This window comes from Sitodiplosis mosellana, unplaced genomic scaffold (genome assembly GCF_009176505.1).
Source record: "Sitodiplosis mosellana isolate CC-2019 unplaced genomic scaffold, AAFC_SMos_1.0 Smas_scaffold_6181, whole genome shotgun sequence".
In the NCBI taxonomy this organism is placed as follows: Eukaryota; Metazoa; Arthropoda; class Insecta; order Diptera; family Cecidomyiidae; genus Sitodiplosis; species Sitodiplosis mosellana.
Window position 1 is genome coordinate 127704 of NW_022601422.1, and position 16152 is coordinate 143855.

At 35.2% G+C, this 16152-nt stretch overlaps 1 protein-coding gene across 2 annotated transcripts; it reads left to right on the forward strand.

Moving 5' to 3' along the window:
• The first annotated feature begins 10210 nt into the window (after positions 1-10210).
• On the forward strand, positions 10211-13716 carry LOC129576142 (L-threonine 3-dehydrogenase, mitochondrial). Of its 2 annotated transcripts, none has more exons than XM_055460740.1 (9): positions 10211-10688; positions 10777-10925; positions 11063-11163; positions 11449-11575; positions 11849-11996; positions 12183-12288; positions 12441-12601; positions 12666-12730; positions 12827-13716. In XM_055460740.1, exons 1-9 carry the CDS (start codon positions 10559-10561, stop codon positions 12917-12919), a joined length of 1080 nt encoding a protein of 359 aa, XP_055316715.1. In that variant the 5' UTR covers positions 10211-10558; the 3' UTR covers positions 12920-13716. The 2 variants fall into 2 exon arrangements, with proteins under 2 accessions (XP_055316715.1, XP_055316716.1); XM_055460741.1 differs by having other exon boundaries at positions 10777-10841.
• The last annotated feature ends 2436 nt before the right edge of the window (positions 13717-16152 follow it).

Below are 16152 nucleotides of genomic sequence, written 5' to 3' on the forward strand. Positions count from 1 at the left end.
CACGAAATGACAGTACTACATCACTAACTAAAGGGAAATATTAAATTTAAACAATATCATTGATGTGGTTGAGGTGGACCCAAATACTCTGCCACAATAGATATTCCATTTCACAATATATTTGCACCATTTCATTGAGCCGCGAAAATAAAATCGGTAGAAACCAAAAAGCAAGACGAGTCACAGCCCCATAAGCATAAAAATAACCATAGCATTGTCAAATACTGAAGTGGTAATTAAATAACCGCATTGTTTTTTATTACTGCCACAAACTCGTCTGAAAAATGGCAATGTGTTTGGCTCAAAGCACCATTGGTCCAATACACGCAACGAAACATCGAAGCGATCGAAAATCGAAAACAATAGAATATATGGTATGTTTTGTGCCGTTGAACGTTTCACCTGAAGACGTCAAAGCACAAGGTGAAATCAATAAATAGCTACTTAAATACGAAGAAGAAGAAGAAGAAGAAGAAGAATCCATGCAAAATACTTCCTCTGCGATCTCGAGGTAATTGCAGTGTTTCTCTTTCTTCAAAGCGTACGCCATGTGCTCACTCGCACACATATTCTGATTGTGGATTGTATGTTTCTGTGTGCAAAAACGGTCCATTTTAATCTTCTATCTGCATTTAGCCTAAATCTTCGCCATTAAATACATTTCGATCGAATCATTCTCTTTGGTGTTTCGCTTTGTTTCGTTTCTTTTGGCTTAATGCAGCCGCTCGTGAACATTCTTCATTTTGAGTAATGTACTACACTTGATTTGAGCAGTTGTGTTTTTCTGTTGTTCGCCATGCCTATTTTGCGTTACGCTGTATTGATTCTGTGTTCTACAAAATTTAAAGGTAAAAAAAAAACAAAACGAGAAGAACACATATCGCTTGAACTCACACTAAAGCTGGAATTTGTGTAAAAACGAAATGTACTACAAATGAATGGCAAACCCATCTCACCGAAGCAGCAGTGCATCCAAAGTAAATTGATGCCGTTATTAATTCATTGTAATTCATTGCAGCATTTACTGGTAAATTTAATGGCATTTAGTCGTATTGCCTAATTGATATGCCATTACATTACATTATAAACTCTCAAGAACAATTAGGAAACGAAAAAACATTCTGACCGACAAAATGGCTTACATACTGAACAGTTTCTATTTTTAGACATTTCTCTCGCGTGTCTTCTTGTAAACCGAAAAAATTGTCGATGCTGAAATATTCTAATTTTGCTTCTTCTCTTCCAAAAAAAAAACAAAGCGGATACATCAACTGATTAAGGATCTGTCATCGATATGTAATAAGTGGATCAACTCTGAACGAATGGCTTAACATAGAAATAGTTTTCTGTGCGCGCAGAAACACAGTTAAGCAACGTTTACTTCGGCAGAAGTCACGTATAATCTATTTCTCCATCTCTTCATTCTGTGTATGAGTGGAGGAGAAAAAACGCTGCTTTAATGGAAAAAGCAACGACGCAATTGACATACTTGGATAAATAGCAAAGATAAATGCGATACAAAATATATAAAATTGCAATAGATTTTATGATTTGATAGTCACTTTAAACACCATTAACGGAAACACAGAGCGAATAACTCAAGTGCGCAACAAGTGCTTCGACTTGCGCGCGCACCCACACATACAAACACATAGATTCGTAAAGCGAAAAGAACGATACCATGATTTATGAAGCTGAGCAAAATCTCAGCTAACGTTTTTTTTCGGTATGCTAATTACAGAGTCTATTGAACTCCTTGCAGATGTCATTGTTTGAGCCACGATTCAATCGTTATCATTGCATCCAACCGTAATTCAGATGCTTCTTTGTTCCCGATTCTCGTTAGCTTCTAGAATAAAAGATTTTCGAAGCATTATTACTCATTTCACTTATTCATATTTCATTCTTTCTTTCTGCCTGCTGTACTCGATAATATTTCATGTATAAGCGCATTTTTTTTCTCCCAAAGAATCATCCAGCCATATTTCACATTCAGCTTTCTGTCACAGTGTTGATTTTTGAAATGCTTGTTTGAAATCGCATTGGCCGTGAGTAAAGAAGCAACTGTAGCGATTCTTCTCTTTTCCAGCTTATTGATTCTGAGTCAAAGTCAAGACCTAGTTTCTCGAGAATACACACACAAAAGTAAATTGTCAAAAGTAGTTGAACGTCATCGCAGGTCAGGATAACCTATACATTTGAATGATGCTGACATATACAAATACGATGAAATTTATCACAAAAGTAGGTGACACCTATAATAAAACCAACTAACAAAAAAAACTAACTATAAATGTATAATTTATCTCGACTTGTGATGACGTTTAACTACTTGCTCTTGTGTTTGTAGTGGCTTATTATTAGTGTGTGATGAGTGCTTTTTCTACAGAATCAAAAACAAAATATAAACGATTCTCCGTACTACAGCATCAAATTGTGGAATATGTTGCTTCGAGCAATCAATGTGTCAACGAGATGATCTCGTCGGGATCCCACTCAAAATATTGCTTCTAATCAAATATTACAGAAATCCGATATACTAAAATCGATAAAACTCTTTTTGATTTTTGATATATGGTTGACCCTAGGGGCTTCATTCGAATTTAAAAACAGTGAATTTTTGTGAATGCTTTTGAATATTATAGATATTTTCTCATAGAATTTTCGAAAATATTTTGAATATACGTGAATAAATTTAGATAAGAAAAAATCCAAGATGGCGGCTGGTGAGAACGGCTGAACTGTCAAAATAAGAAACACCGAATATCTGGGAATATGAGTGGATATGAGTGGATATTCTCTAGATAATAGTGAATATCTCCTAAAACACACCGAAATTAATGACAAGTTTTAAGTGAAATGTAATTGGCCTTAGGGCAGCATGTTGATGGATCATTGCACGCGAACTCTTGTCCGCAGATCCATCAGCCGAATACGATAAACAATAAATAAATGAATAAATAATGAATTTTTTCGATAAAAAAATGATAGTTCCCCCTAGGGTTGAAATTGAAAAATTGTCTCTTTGATTATATTTGTAAAATTTCATTACCGGATAAAAATCATTTCCATTTCATCATGAGCTAATTAGATCAAAAAATCGTTGTAATGTCATATGCAGGAAATATTTTTTCAGGTCAGGAAGTAGTTAGTAACTACTAGTTACATATTGAATGATATACAAATGTGCATGTGCACCGTAACGGATATTTTATTAATACAAGTACAAATGTAATAAGAGAACATTTGCGCCATCGAACACATTGTACGACATAACACACACAAATATAAGAAATAATGATTTTTTTTTTGGTTGAAATGTGTTGATTTTTTGTTTGTTTTCGACTGGAAGTTATTGTGTACTAATTGAGTCTTGCAATGAAAGTAAAAAGCGATTTCGACATTTGACATAAATTAATAATGATTTAATGATTCGAACGCCTTCATACTTCACACAAGGAACACATGATTATGAAATGTTTTGTCTTTGTCTTTGTTTTCAATTTTTTTCCAGTTGAAGAGAGACCACATTTTCGGATGTGGGGGTCGAATACAAACACAGAAAATGGCATCGAAAAACCATCATACACAAAGAGAAAGACAGAGAGAGAGTGAGAGAGAGAGAGAGAGAGAGGCATCAATGCGCGGAGTGATGCTCAAGAAATACAATTTTACGCTCTTTCTATCCAAACGTATCAGAGGAATCGAATTCCTCACATTTGAATTGCAGATGTATGTTTGAGAGCAGCATGAAGCAACCGAAAGAAAAAGACATAGATCCAACACCGACTCAACGAAACTCATTTCATTCCGTTTTCTAGTTATTTTTCCCTATTATTTGCCATTTGCCAACAGAAAAACAACAATTGTTTGGTGCACGAAAACAATTTTACTTTTACATCATGCACATTATGTGTTGTGCTTTGGTGAGTTTTCCACCTTCAAAATTGGTCCCACTATATTTTCCATATGTGCGGCTCGATGTGCAGAGTTACTCTGCTTTAACCGCACAAACAAAGATTAGCTAAAAGCAAAAAGTAGCTAATAACAGCAACAATAACGATTCGCTCAGCGTACGAATGAAAACAACAAATGACACATTTGTGCGTATGGACGTGTGTTTGCTGTTCGCCTCGTTAAATTGATGTAAATATTTTGTATATCAATTTGCAAATGTTTTGTTGAATGCAAAAATGTAAATGCTCGACTTGTTGCACGGATATCAAATCGATGTGGTGCGATGTACGGTTCGTACGTCGACTGCATCAAAAGTAGGCGCCCTTCATCCATAGAACACAGTCCAAGAAACATGACTGAGAGAGCGAGAGAGCCGGGGAAAAAATGGAAAGTTTATGCTTTGCATAACTTCGAGCAACCAGTGGCGGTTTGCATCTTTCTTCTGATCGTTATCGTCATAGACACACATGTATTGCATGCCAAAAAAATTCCCTATAAATATACCAGTTGAAAATCTGTGAGTTGTGTCGCGTTTTCCATGTGTCGTTTGATTTTTCTTCTCTCTCTCTCCCCGCACTCAACAAAGTATGCGGTAATAGTGTATCGCATTGTGTGCATCACGCATGAATGTCCGTATATAATGTGTAGACGATTTTTTGAATGACGCCGACAATACGACCATGTCTTTTGGTGCGATGCGATGGCGTTTGCTTCTACCATTTAATTTCTTTATTGTATTACATGTAACACATTGTCGATTATGTAGCTTTTTATTTTGGCAGGCGAAAATTTTCAACGTGGAAAGTATCAAGTTAATTTAATAAAAGTCACGATTGAGTAACATTTTAACGGCCGAAATCCACATTGTGAGCGGTGGGTGATCTCATCTAAGATTTCGATTAACGGATACGGGGCTTCTTTTCGGGCTTTTGTGCGTATTCGCTTGTCTTGCACAGTTTGCGGTTATGGTCAATGGAATTTCGATGAGATGATGATACCAGACATTCCGTTCCGCTACATATCGAGCTCGGCTCTTGTATGCGCAGTCAGCTATTTATCGCAAGAATGGAATTTTTTTTGTTTTCTTTACTGTCATTTCTCAACAAGTCTTATTTATGGGGATTTTTGTTTATTTTTTGTTGTTTGTAAAAAAATCTGCCTATCTTTTTGCATTGCCTCTGCACATTTTGTATGGACATAAACTATGTACAGTGACAATGCGTCGATATAGGCAGACTCGTTGAGAAATAACGCTAAATAAACAAAACAAAGCAAAAATCTCATTCTTGCGATAAATAGCTGGCTGCGCATACAAGAGCCGAGCTCGATATGTAGCAAAACGGAATGTCTGGATGAAAATTTATTGCCCAAAGGTATAATATATATGCAAAAACGTAATAAAATTTGAATTAGTATGCATTTAAATTGGAACGCTTCGCTGCACAAATACGAATCGCTTGTCCAGCATTTCGTTTTCATTTTGTGGAAAAAGGAAGCCATTTATTTTAATTCGAAAATGGAATTTGATCTTCAAGAAAAACCATGAATTTTCATTGATATTCATTTTGCTAACTGAACTCGCGTCATTGCAATGAAATTGCAATCAACAAGCAGAAAATCATAGAGACTTTCCATTTACATACACCATGTGAATAGACGGCGTTTGAAGCCGTGTGCCTTGTACATTGTGCGTAACACACAAGGTGAAAACAATTTATGCGCCTTTGATACGAACTACAATATACACATGGATGGTCTTGTGCAGTTTTGGTGCAGCCAGTCAGTTTCTGTCGAAATTGTAGTTATCTTACGCGCCAAATCAATTCGCGAATGTCGAATTTCGCAAAATCACTTCATAACGGAACCAATTTAAAACACCAGGTCAAATTATATGATAAGACTGAATATGAATTGAATAGACCTTCAAAATACTTTCCTTTTTGTTACCACTTGAAAGTGAATTCACCAAAAGTGATACGATGATAAATGGAATGATCGCCAGCGAATATTTAATTGGTGAATGTTTTGGTTTGTTTTGATCGCAAGAACGTTCGTTTTTTCTCACTTTTACTTCATTTCACTTCACCTGTTGTATATGATCTTTATTTCATATGGGTCTAAACTAGTATAGATCGTCTTACATGTAATTCTACATAAACACACATTTAAGTACATGAACAAATCAAACAATGAATTTCACTTTTTTTCACATTTCAATATGTCACCCGAAAAATCTCCCGGTTTTCTCAATGGTAATTGTTTTGAATAGCAACAAATAATCGTAGACGCCAACGATCACGATGAGACTGTTGAAATTGGTAGAAATTGTCGGTTCACAAATTGAAATAAAAATCTGCCTGACGCACATTAGATTCGCTGAATATATGAATGGGCGCACACGCGTTCGCTGTTTGCTCATATACAAAAGATTTGGATGATATCGTTTCACGATTAAATCCAAAAAAATAAAAATGAAATTACACACACGGAATTTCGAATTTGTGCACGATTCGAATTCACATAACACATCAACAATAACAACATGTTTTTTCAAACAAATGTAGCCGATTGATGTCCATCTTGATTCACCTATGTGAATTACATGTGTTTGTCGTAGTAAAGAAACATTTCTTTCACATTTCCTTTTTCATTGTTCGTTTTGTTTATGCTTTTCTTTGAAGTGTCTCTTCGGTGACGTTCTTCATTTTCTTTTTGGACACACTCAAATGCCGGGCAATTATTTCATATTTTATTTTATTTCGATTTGATTCAATTGAAAGCATAAAAAATGCACTATTTTCTATGTGTTCTTCTTTTTCTGATTCTTGTTATTCGCTCAACAGTTTCGATTTTTTTTTCTTCTGCCAGCTCAAGAGATCTACAATGTAACAGGTCTACTCTTTAAAACCGCGTCTCAATGACTAAAAATCTACGCACAACATTTTGATCGTTATACCCGGTGTATGAGCGCAAAAAAAACTAGCAAAGAAAAATACCTTTCAAATATAAAAAAAGAGCGAACCAGAAAATGGAAATGGCAAAGAAACAGAAATGAACACACATGAAGTCAGCCAGCCAGCGAACGAAAAACGAAAAAAGAAAATTTTCAGCTCCAAACGTTTATTATATGGTTTGGTAATTTTGTAAATATACAACAAACACACACAAGCACAAACGATTCTCTTGCACTCTTGAAAACTCTTTCGGGTTGATGGGCTTGGTTTTTGTGCACATTAGTGTGACTGCGCTATTACATCTTTGTTCATTTCAACTGTTTTCGGTGTTACTTTTTTTTCTTCCTCTCTACAGCATTTACGTGCATTTTTGTTGTTGCTGTCTTGGGCAACGAGCCCGTTGATTGCAATAGACGTCGCGGCATGATTCGATGCCGTTGGAGTGGTCAGTTTCGTATTTTAAATTATTGTTCTAAATTCCACATCCAACTCCCTTCCAAATACACGATGTACTTTGACTTACGTACAATTTTTTCAATCAAAATTAAAACACGTTTAAGAAAAATTGAAATTAAACCACGAATTTTATTTTCTTCTATTACATTGCTATCAATCAACGACTGCTAGTGTCGAACGTAAATGCACGTAAATGCTGCATAATATTAAACGCACCCATTAATTTTTCATTGTTTTCCCATTAAGAATGGATGCGTTTAGTATTATGTGACTTGACACTAGCAGGACACTAGCAGTCGTAGCTATCAATGCATTTTACGAAAAGAAATTGTTAGTGCTATTCGGCGACCACTTTTATTTTGTCGCTTACATTTCGTTTGTTTTTGATTTTTTCCCCTTCAGCCATCATGCAACTTGGCATGAGTTGATCATTGTGTTAAGTGATGTGCAACGCATATATGTTGCCTGCACAGAATACACATTGTTTCAGTTGTTTATAACTTGTCTTTATTATATTTGCCTTTTTTCCACTTGCTTCTTTTCCCCAGTCAGTATCGCACTTAAATGCATCCGCAAATCCACATAATTAACCGAATGCATTCGGTACTTCATACACTTCCCATTTGAAATTTATCATTCAATTGCAATTGTATTTTTGTCTTATTAATTGAATTTATCTTGAGAATGGGAAAAACATTGAACATATCAATTACACTCTAGAAAATCTTTGTTTTTTTAAAAGTTACATTTAATTTGCTCAAAATCAGAGAGTGTATATTTGCTGCTGAGCAAGCCTGAACTGAATTTGCTGACTTGGGCATCTGAAGAGCTATTTAAACGCACCTATGATGCAAAATTGCTAGCTGGAATTCACGATGTTTATCAATTATATTAAGGTGCATTCCAGCTAGCAATGACTACTTTGCACCGTAAGTGCATTACAATACCGCTTCAGGCGCCTTAATCAGCAAATACAGCTTAGCTCAGACATGCTTATCAGCAAATATGCACTCTCTGCTCAAAATAAAAATATTCTTGGTGAAGTTCTCCACAAAAAAAAAAATTGGGCAATGTTACCGAAGATGATTTAGATTAAAATCTGTATCATTTGTCTCCAGCCACTTAATGACTTAATGGTATCATATTTTGTCCATAGGGGTATTGAAGCGACCATAAAATATATGTATTTCATCAAGTTTATCAAGCTCTTTCCAAGTTTATGCATAGTGTCGAACTTTTGTTCAAGCTCTACCATCTAAATGGACAGTAAAATAATTTACGGGTACGACGTAAGATGGCGTTTTTTCTGGTCAAAAAAGTTGCAATATCCCTTTGATTTTGTATAGCAAAAATTCGCGTTTCATAAGGAAATTTATAAATGGAACGAAGGCTACCATATGAATACATATATGACGATAGTTTTTTTAATTTGTTATTTGAATTAGTGTTGCGATTTTACTGTTCATTATTTACGTATATTGTTTGGAGATTCATAATATTGTAACATAAGCAGTGTGTTCCATTAAAAATGGGCTCAAGGCAGATCTTCTACGCATTTTAGTTGTGCACGTGATGCCATTCAACGTAGTTTCTGTACAAAAATCACGAGAAAATAAAACAATTGTGAATAAACATAATAGATCATAATTGAATACTTCTTTTAATAGCATCTATGAGGTAAACTTCCAAACACGAGGATAGATTTCGTTTGATCCTGATAGATATATTTCAAAATTCAAATATATTCACAAATGGTTTGAGACATTCCAAATGAAATTGCGTTTGGACAAAAACAGGAAGCATTGTGAACAACAATATGTCCATTAACAATTTACGTAAGTCACAGTACGACTGTCGCACTATGCTACTACGCAACATTTCACCAGAAACAAAATCATTAGAATTCATTGCATTCGTCAAATTCATCGTTAACGCTTTGAATTGGATTATGCTGGATAATAAACGAATTTCTAGCACGTGTAACGATTCACACATTTAATTTTTATTGAGTTCAAAGCCAAAGACGGAACAAAACATGAACAATTTGAAATGGTTCCTGAGTCGATCACATTAAGTGACAAAATCGTTTACTTCCGTGTGAATTCACTTTTGCAGAGAAACATAAGAAGAAAAAAAACAATTCGAAAACATATGAACGTCGTTGGCCGTCTCCGGCATCAATTGGCACACATGAATTAAGCATGGAGAATCCATAGAACGCCAATAATATCTCAAGAGTAGCAACACAAAGCAGTTTTTTCGAAGTAGTCAATTGAATGTCATGAACTGTCAAAATTTCAATATTCCACATTGATGAAATGCTAAAACGGGAATCGCTGTAAGAGGGCGATACGGATTTAAATTGTTGTTGTTTCAAATAGAAAATCGCTGACGGTCAAAGCGGACACTGTTGTTATATAATAGCTATTTAAATGGTGTAAAAAAGCAGGAACGAATGAAAGTGCGAATTTGAGTAATAGTCTCGTATATTATAACCAGTGGCGCATGTACGATGACCTCCGTCAAGTGTGACGCGAATTGGAATATGCGGGCCGAACGAGTGGCCAGGCCTCTTTTCTTTATTGTCTCTTTGCTCTCTTAAACGTGTATCCGGTCAATTGCTCTAAACAAATCTTAATCAGCATATGGACAGCATGACTTCTTTTCACGGAATTGAATAAGATTACACGCGCAATTGATGTGACTTGTGTGAAGTTGTCACTGCGAAAAATGCGGTCATCACCATGCCAGTAGTTCGATGAGATTGAATTAACCAAATGGGCTAATGGCAATTCCTTCTTTTTATAAGATGAACACGCGCAACAATATAGTCGAAATCATGTGTTTTGTCACTGGCTTCACAACAAGAACATCGTATCATGTTCGAATTGTCCAAACGCAATTGGTGAGTTTTGTGCTGATTGTAAAGTTTCTTCGTAGTTAAATCGCCCTGCACAATCATATCATTTGGATATATAATGTTATCTATTCCATAATCAAAAGTGTATTCTACAACGAAAGACCGAAGAATATTACTCACAATCCAAGAACAGTGACCGCAACACTATTTTATAGCTGAATTTTTATTTTGAGATCAAGTTGTTCTCCATTGTTTTAATTTCGTTTTTCTTTCTGCTCGGATTTTGTACCAAGTTCACAGTTTTGTTTTGTACATACGGAAAAAAAGCAATATGTTTCGAAAATTCGCTGTATCATTAAATAATTTTAGATTTGTATGCAATCCAGTCGTGTTACCGATACAAAGTCGATTCAATTCCAGTCATGTTGAGTGTAACGATACACCAAAAATTTTGATAACTGGCAAGTATTTGCATTTGTCTTACTTTAAAAAAGAGAAGAAGAAAATGTCGTGAATGATTTTGTCTGCTGCCTCTTGTGTTTATTTTAGGTGGTTTGGGTCAATTGGGGATTGAATGTGCAAAGTTATTAAGAGGAAAATACGGAGCAGATTCGGTAATTTTATCAGATATTATAAAGCCAACACGAACATTGACACAAGGTGGACCGTACATATTTGCTGATATCCTAGACTTTAAAGTAAACAAAAAGCCGCGACACTGGCGATTTTTTTTATTTTCATTTCATTGAAACTTAAAATCATTTCTCCTCTCACTATCTATCCAAACGATATCATTGAATCAATTGTGATTGAAATGCAATGTTAATATTTGCAGGGTCTTCAAAAAACCGTTGTCGATCATCGCATCGACTGGATAATCCATTTTTCGGCACTGTTGAGCGCAATTGGGGAACAAAATGTTCCGTTGGCTGTTAGGTAAGGTGTAAAATAAAATCTGAATGTCGAGTCCAATTTTCAGTACGTGTATTTAACAAATTATTCCGTTCCGCTTAAAATGTTACAAATATTATTTAGTAATGTAGTTTCATGTTCACCGGTTTGTTTTTTTGTTTGATTCGTTTTTTTTCCTCTCTCTCTCTCTCTTTTCCTCGAATTGGTGTGCATCATTGTAACACATCCAATCGGACCCAATTCGAGAATAGAGATGATTGCCATGTGTTGATTATATTTGTGCATGTGTGCGTTTGTTTACATTTCCAGAGTCAATATTGAAGGAGTACATAATGTCATTGAATTGGCCAAGCAATACAATTTACGTATATTCGTGCCGAGTACGATTGGTGCATTTGGGCCAGACAGCCCTCGGAATCCAACGCCTAATATTACTGTAACGTCATTTTGCATTTTTTTTCTTCTTTGTACTCTTTGTGCATCTCTTGATCACGTCTTCCTTTGAATTACACGGTAGCACGTTTTTTTTTCTCTTTCTCGCTCTCGCTTCCGCTCTCTCTCTTCCCTGATCCTTTCTAATTCTCCCACCACTTTTTCCAGGCTCTTCGAAAAACAACCATATATTCGTTTAGCTTTCAATTTTCATTTCGAATGAACGTTCGCATTGCACACACATTTGTTTTCATATCGTTATGTGCGTTTGTTGCAGATCCAACGACCACGAACCATATACGGTGTAAGCAAGGTACACGCTGAGCTAATTGGCGAATATTATCATCACAAATTTGGCTTGGATTTTCGTTGCTTACGCTTTCCAGGTGTTATCAGTAGCGATCCTCCGGGTGGAGGAACGACTGGTGAGTATTTTACTAAACACACACACACACCACCGTCGCTGCTGCTGAATTAAATTGTTGCAGTTGTGGACACAGGTCCCAATGAGAATTTGACGAATTGGGAAACCAAAATGAATGGGAAAAAATCGCAAACATTTTTCACAAACGAACACTTTTCTCTCTCTCCATCACACCCATTTCGTTTAGACTATGCCGTTGCAATATTTCATGAGGCGCTTCGCAATGGACACTATCAATGTTACTTGAAACCTAACACTCGTCTGCCAATGATGTACATCGAAGATTGCCTACGGTAAGTTTGGAGTATGAGAATGGCCATGGATACATAGAGTTAGAGCAAAAAAAAAACATATACGAAAAAAATCTGGCGCAATTAGCAGAAATGAAGGAATCTAGGCCAATGCATGGTTAAATCCAATTCAATTGATTTACTTCATTTTCCAGCTCCTTCTTGGAATTTATGACTGCACCGAATGAATGTTTGCAACGTCGAGTGTACAATGTTACAGCTATGTCATTCACGCCCGAAGAATTGGTGGAAAAACTCTATAAGTACGTACCTGAATTACGAGTAACATATAAACCTGACAGCCGGCAAAACATCGGTATGCATACAAAATTGATTTTTCATAATTTACGGAGAGAAATCATTAAAAAAAATTTTTTTAGCCGACTCATGGCCTCAAGTCTTTGATGATTCAGATGCTCGTCGCGATTGGAATTGGTGTCCAAAGGTGAATTGAGTCAAGCTCATTGCCACATTTTTTAAATCAAAATAATAACGAATTTTAAGAAAATTTCTATTTTCTTTTTTTTTTTGCAAACCAAAGTATGATTTAGACAAGCTGGTCGACCAAATGGTTAAAGATGTTACGAAAAACTACACGAGTAGAGATGAAAATGGAGGCAAATCCAGGGGTTAGACACCAGTTTCTAGCATAGCTAGTTTGTTCAAATCGGTTCAAATATGCGTTCAATTTCTTCTAGTTTTTCTAGTATACAAGCAGAATTTTAAATATTCTGCTAGTATTTCTAGTATCTACCATTGCTTCTTCCATAAGTATAGTATTGCCAATGCATTTCTTATGGAAGGATTAACGGGACTTTTTATAAACAAAACATTTGAACTCCATAAGCAAAGCATTGGCAATATATTTTAAATGGAAGAATTTGTCCATATAAAAACCACTGGCAATGCTATTCTTATGGAAGAGAGATCACTCAATTTTTTTTCACAAATATTCTTCTATTAACTTCTAGTATGCTCAATTTTTGCTAGTTTTCTTCTAGTGTTATTTCGTGTCTACCCCCTAGAGGCAAATGATTGTGCAATAGACACAAATTGCATGAGGTTTTGAAAATGCTAACTCAAATTGTCCAAAAAAAATGTCTTAGGCCTAAAAGAACATATCTGTCGATATCTCCATCAAACTTGGAAAGATAACCATAAAAACGTCAAAATGTGCCAGCACCAAGTGTTATTGTATTGAGCTGAAAAGGCACATCACAGACATGCTTTTTTGAACCCGAAAAAAAACGTCTTGGGAGTTAGCATTTTTGAAACTTCATGCAATTTAAGCCAGTCTATTTTGCAAGCTATAAATGCTGACAAAATTAGTAAAATCATGAACCGTTTTTTTTCTCCTATATTTGAATTGTTAAAAAAACATGAACTTATCATCTTTCTGAATGAAAAAAGTGTTGCAATTACTTTCAAAAATACGTGTTTTTGTAATGCATTATTATTTAATATTCACTCATGACAATGCCATTATAGTGAGCGCGTGTATTATTCATCGAGTGAATGAGTGAGAGAAAGAGAGGGGAGAGTGCGCCTACACTGAATCAGAGACTCGTATTTATTCAGATGTTTCTTTTATAATTTACGTAAATGTATGTGCCATATCACTGAATTTGCACAACACAATTCAATGGATTCAGATTTCTGATTATTTTATAATCAGACATATCATGACTTTGTGAGGCCACATTGGCACAGACATCAATGAAAAATTGTCTTACATAAACTAAATCATGCCACAAAGAGGGTAATTCACGACATTTTTTTCTTCATTTCTGAAACAACCGTCACAAAGAGACTGTTGGTAAACGAAAAGTAATCGAAACTGTTCCTTGAATTACTTTAATTATTGACCGAAATACAAATATTCAGAGAGGACACGGCAAAAGCGTAATCTCTCAGCAACACTAAAATTGAAACGGTATGTTTTTGTGCAGCCCACAACTAATTTTTAAAGTGCAGACGGTGAAAACCACTAGGAATGACGTTGAGGACCTAACGAGGATCGCTGCATGGAATGAGAACGAGTGTGCGTGTGAGTAAGAGAGAGAGAGAGAGAGAGAGGAATAGAGGGAGAAAGAGAGAAAGCGATAGAACGGAACTATTGACATTGCAATTGTAAATAAAACGATACAAAACTTTCGTTGTCTTATGTATTTAATAAATCTTAGAGTGGCTGGCTTTGTTGTACTTGGTGATTTGGTATTTAGATTTTATCCATTAAAATGGTTTGAGCCATTTTTGGGATCGAATGATAACCGCTTCAACATACAGATTTTCAATCCCTCGCCAAACGAATGCGAGAGAGTGAGAGAGAGAACAAAAAGCGGTTTGATTCGGTGTTTCAAATTCACGCGGATATTTCTGTATTGTACATTCCAACAAGGTGTCTGCACGAGTTTTGTTCTCGTCTTTTGCTTCGATGTGTATTCATCATCACCGTCGCTGTTCATCGTCGTCTTTGTCGTCATTGTCGTTGTCATTGTCTCTATACCAAAATTGGTTCGGGTGTTCATTTTTCCAAACAAGTTCATCAAAACACCGAATACACCGGATTTTCATATTTATTCGAACGTCCTGAACAGCTCTCCGGGTTAACATATTGAATTTGGATTTTGGTATTCCGTTCTCATTGGAATGCATGTGTATAGATTCAATTGATAAATTGTACATCATGAATGCTTAATTTACTTTTGCTCAACGAGTGTTTGTATGCGCTGCTCTTCGGGAGCAAATACCGTAGCAAGCAAATGATTGACATTAAAAAGTTACTGGCTGCTCTCTATCTCTCACTCACGGTGTATAATGTATATGTATGTACGTATGTATAAAAGCTTGTTCGTTTTTTCCTCTGTTTCTCTCCGTTTACAGTTCGTATAAACGAGAGTAGATTGAAAGTTTAGTATTTCAATTTTCCACCAACGAATGTCAATTTGTCGAACGCCATATCGTCGATGGCTGACGTCCATGCCTATAGCTGCACAGTTAATAATATATTATTAATAATTATTAATACTATATTACTAACTAGGCAGTATTAACAGCTGATACGTTATTAACATCGCCTGTTAATATCGCTATTACTTACTAGTTAATAACAGTTAATACCGGTATTATCATACTAATATATTATTAACATGCGATGTTAATACCGATAGTATGATCATACTATATTATTATGATCTTCATGAGAATATTTTATTAACATCCATGTTAATAATTATTAAAATTTCCAGGCCGCGCTAGCGTCCTATCTAAATACATTATAATGAATAAGTACAAACTAATACATATGCATTTCGCTATGAATGCGTTTCATGTTATGTGTTTTGATTTCATTTAATTTTGGAAATTGAAAAAAAAAACTTCTCGACAAAATATATTTTAAAACATCATTGCAATAAAAAAAAACTTCCAAGTAAGAATGAATATATTGATATTGAGTAAGAAAATTCGGTGAAATCGGTGAAATACTTGAATCAAACATAAACGTTTGAAAAACGTACGACGCGCGCCAAAGCATAAGTGATGTCAAAGTGTATACAAAGAGTGAAGCAATAGTGCGTTTAATGCTATGTGCTATAGTGTCTCTGTTGATGTTGATCGCTGACGTTTATAGTGGTAGAAAATTTCTGATGATATTTGAATGTCCGAGAATGAAAACGCAACTTCTATTCACAACACATATAAGTGAAACAAAAATAAAAAATTTATTGAAATGAAACAACACAATCGAATTTTTTCAAAGTGTAACAACAAAAAAGATTTTTTTAAAGTGTAACATCGTTATGTTGTTACACTTACTACATACCGATGTTACACTTTAAAAAAATCTTTTTTGTTGTTACACTTTGA

What these genes read in the sequence shown, in the direction of transcription:
- LOC129576142 (XM_055460740.1), top strand. Translation starts at nt 10,559, where the DNA reads ATGTTTCGAAAATTCGCTGTATCATTAAATAATTTTAGATTTGTATGC. An exon ending in TGACAGCCGGCAAAACATCG is followed by an intron (nt 12,602 to 12,665) that starts GTATGCATACAA and finishes AAATTTTTTTAG; the next exon opens with CCGACTCATGGCCTCAAGTC. An exon ending in ATTGGAATTGGTGTCCAAAG is followed by an intron (nt 12,731 to 12,826) that starts GTGAATTGAGTC and finishes TGCAAACCAAAG; the next exon opens with TATGATTTAGACAAGCTGGT.